This window comes from Morone saxatilis, unplaced genomic scaffold (assembly GCF_004916995.1).
Source record: "Morone saxatilis isolate NCDOM2014 unplaced genomic scaffold, NCSU_SB_2.0 Contig24, whole genome shotgun sequence".
NCBI lineage: Eukaryota > Metazoa > Chordata > Actinopteri > Moronidae > Morone > Morone saxatilis.
The window spans coordinates 9,403,088-9,406,270 of record NW_023339807.1 but is presented as its reverse complement, the minus strand read 5'-3'; the positions used below and the strand labels follow the sequence as shown (position 1 = coordinate 9,406,270).

The 3,183-nt window shown below is 41.9% G+C and overlaps 1 protein-coding gene across 1 annotated transcript in view; it reads right to left on the bottom strand.

The window, feature by feature from the left end:
* Positions 1–3,183, bottom strand: part of dnah5 (dynein, axonemal, heavy chain 5) — a gene marked incomplete in the record, with an annotated part of 84,165 nt that overhangs the window by 5,893 nt on the left and 75,089 nt on the right. Inside the window, 2 exon segments of the mRNA XM_035672845.1 lie at positions 117–329; positions 1,340–1,555. Coding sequence (XP_035528738.1) covers positions 117–329; positions 1,340–1,555 — 429 coding nt within the window.

Below are 3,183 nucleotides of genomic sequence, written 5' to 3'. Positions count from 1 at the left end.
TGTTGAATCTCATACACTATCCAAATAAAGTGTGCCTGAAGTTTAAGTCTACAAGTGACAAGGGGACAGTGAGTTCAGTTTAAAACATTTAATTTAAGGCAGTTCTCTTAACCAACCTTCTTCCAGCGTGCAGGAATGCGGGCGTCGTACATGCAATCCAGGGCGTCTCTCAGATTCTCACTCATGATGATGGTTCCATCGATGGCCAGCTTGAGGTCTGTCAGGGTGTTTCGGACCAGAACTATGACCCTCTGCATCCGATCGATCTCCTGACGTAGGAAGATGTTCATGGGCTGGAAGGGACCCATCTTCTGGAGGCGCTCTCTCACCTGGTTGTTTAATTAAATTAAATAACATTAATTCTTCAGGACATTCATTCAAGTTTTATGATGCGTGGAGTGAATATGCATGAGCACAGACTTGCTGCGTAGATACAGAAAGACATATGCAGCAGCAGGAAATGTACCTGGACTGACTACAGTCCAGTATACCTACACGATGACCTTGAAATAAGCATCCGCACATGTACATATACACAACCTAATTTTATTCTATTTTTCTGTATATGGTGTATATGTTTTGTTGCATTTTATTTTAATTATTTTCCATTTTCTTTATTCTTCATACTACATTTATTTGTGCTGCTGTGCTAATTAGAATTTTCCCTAAGGGGGATCAATATATACACATCTTATCTTAAAGTGTTGCATAAGCTTTTTTCTTAACTGTTCACATGCTTCAGGTATGGACTGAGCACAGAAGGTCAGGTTTCTGTAGTCAATTCCCCCTGTAAGGAACACATTCTGCAAATTCATTGTTATTTCTTCTTTTTTTGATTATTTCTATGTGAACATTTCTGCATTTCCCTTCATTCTGTTGGGCATCTGAACTTTGTACAACTGTCCATTTTAAAACACATTTTTGGGGCTAATCTAGTTTACACTGCTTTAAAATACTGTATAGACACATAGGTGGAAGTGAAAGTGGCAGACGCAGGGTGTAAAGTGCAGTGACAAGTTTTCCATGACAAGCTTTGCGCCTTGCTTCAGAAAAGTCACATTCTCAACTCACTTTCTCTTAAGTGACAAAAAAGGAGAGAAAACCCAAAATAAAACAAAGCTAGCAAGATCCAGCTCCATTCACACCCCCCTCTATTTCTGGTCTTCTTTTCTCTCTGTCTATCACTGTCTCAAACACACACACTAAACCTTCCATCACCTCACCAACAGACATCCCACTGCTCTGACTGTACCACACCAACACACACGGTGAGCAGGGGAACGTCACACACACACACACGTGCACACACGCGCACACATGCACACACACACGCGCTTACTTCAAAGGGTACGTAGTCGGGAGGCAGTTTCTCCAGCATGTCGTCAGCCAGCCTGGACACCACAGCCTCTCTGGTTTCCCCTCCGCCTGACGAGCTGTCTTTAGGCTGAATACTGAGTATGGTGTCCAGTACGTCCTTAGCCAGCTTACTCTGGTAGGTTATGTCTGCGTTCGGGTGGAGACCGAACACCTCTGGAGTGTCATAGGCTGGCAGACCCTGTAAAAGAAAGACAGCAACAGTTATTGAACCAGAAGTCACTTTGGTTCGCAGAGCACTCGTAAAAATATTTTCAGAAAGATGCATTCCCTCTACTCTCACTACAAGTGCTGTGAGAGGGTCATAATGTCCCTGTGGAGCAGCTTACCACTTTAGACTGAGATGGCAGAAACATGCTGACAAAGCTTATGGGTGAAACATTCTCCAGCACTGTAGAATAGATTTTTATGGGCTTGGTTGGCCCTGTTCTCCTCAGTTTTAAATACCTATTTCCCTGCACTGCAGTTTTTGTCAGCGCTAAGCTTGTTGGCCAGGGTGAAAGGTAGACAGCCAAGTGTTGTCCGCGTTCTGGTACACCAGTTGCACCGGGCGTGTCTTGTTGCGCGCGGTCCGCGGAGCTTTAGGCGATTGAACGGTAACACGTAGGGAAGATCCTCTGGTCCGAAGGTGCATGTATCTGAACTAGCATTCATTGCTAGTGCAGTGATGAAGGTCCTACTGCGGGGAACTGAGCTCCTGTAGTCCAGTAAACAAGTTCAATTAGTGACCCTGTGTTCTCTGATAGAAGCTCTGGAGTCAATACCAATTTTCTTGTAGTATAAATAACACAACAACATGGAAGTATGTGCTCACTGATATAATGAGTAATTATTTCTTCACAAGTTCAGCAGGCCTTAAGAAATCCCTGAAAAATGCTGAATACAAAGCATATAAACTGGCTCACCAATATGGTTCATTTATATTGAACCTCTGCTGACCTAATCAGTGTTGTACGGCTGTCATTAATGACATTTTAATTGGGGTGAAATCTAGGTTTTTGGATTAATATCATGGCGAAAGTTATTCTAATAAAGATATTTAAATTTTAAGTGAGTCAAGAAATGAGCTGATGTTGAAAATCTGTCTATCCAAAGGCACAGAGTTAAAACTGTGTTGCTTTAATTGGATCAAAGACATCTTGTAGTTAAGTGTCTTGGACCATCTGTTACTGCAGTGTGACTAATGAGGTTCCTTACAAAAAAAAATGTAATTCCTGCACAAAGCTTAGATCCAATATGTTTTACGTGTTGTTTTATTTAAGGGAAACTTCAGATTGCCTTTAACACATCAAGAATGGTGTAATGGTGTGAAACTGCAATTAGCACATGAAGGTGATGACAGAAAAATGTATGTTTCATCTTTTCCATGTTAGCATGTTTTAATTCTCCTTGGCTGTCCCAGACCATTTTGTTTCAATATTATTCGATTTTTTTTCAGCTCAGAGTTGGCATTTATGTCGTCATCGCCTAGTTTATCTCTCGAACATCTGTCACACTGTGCTTTCAAATAGAGTCGAACATCAGGAGAAAGCCGGGATAATACACAGAGAAGACTGGGAGGTGATGAAGAGAGAGTCACACTGAGTGCTGGACAGGATAGCCTTTGTCCCTTGCTGTGGTCATTTGTTTTCTCTTAGGGAATTTTAGCTTTGTTCTTGTCGGTTTGAATTTAATTCAAATACACAGACGCGTGGACACGCACGCAGGGACAAGCTGTGGTATGTTGTGTATTTTGTCTATGTGGATAAAGTGTGAACATGTGTGTATCTGTGTGTACGTGTGTACACGTGTGTATCTGTGTGTGTGTGT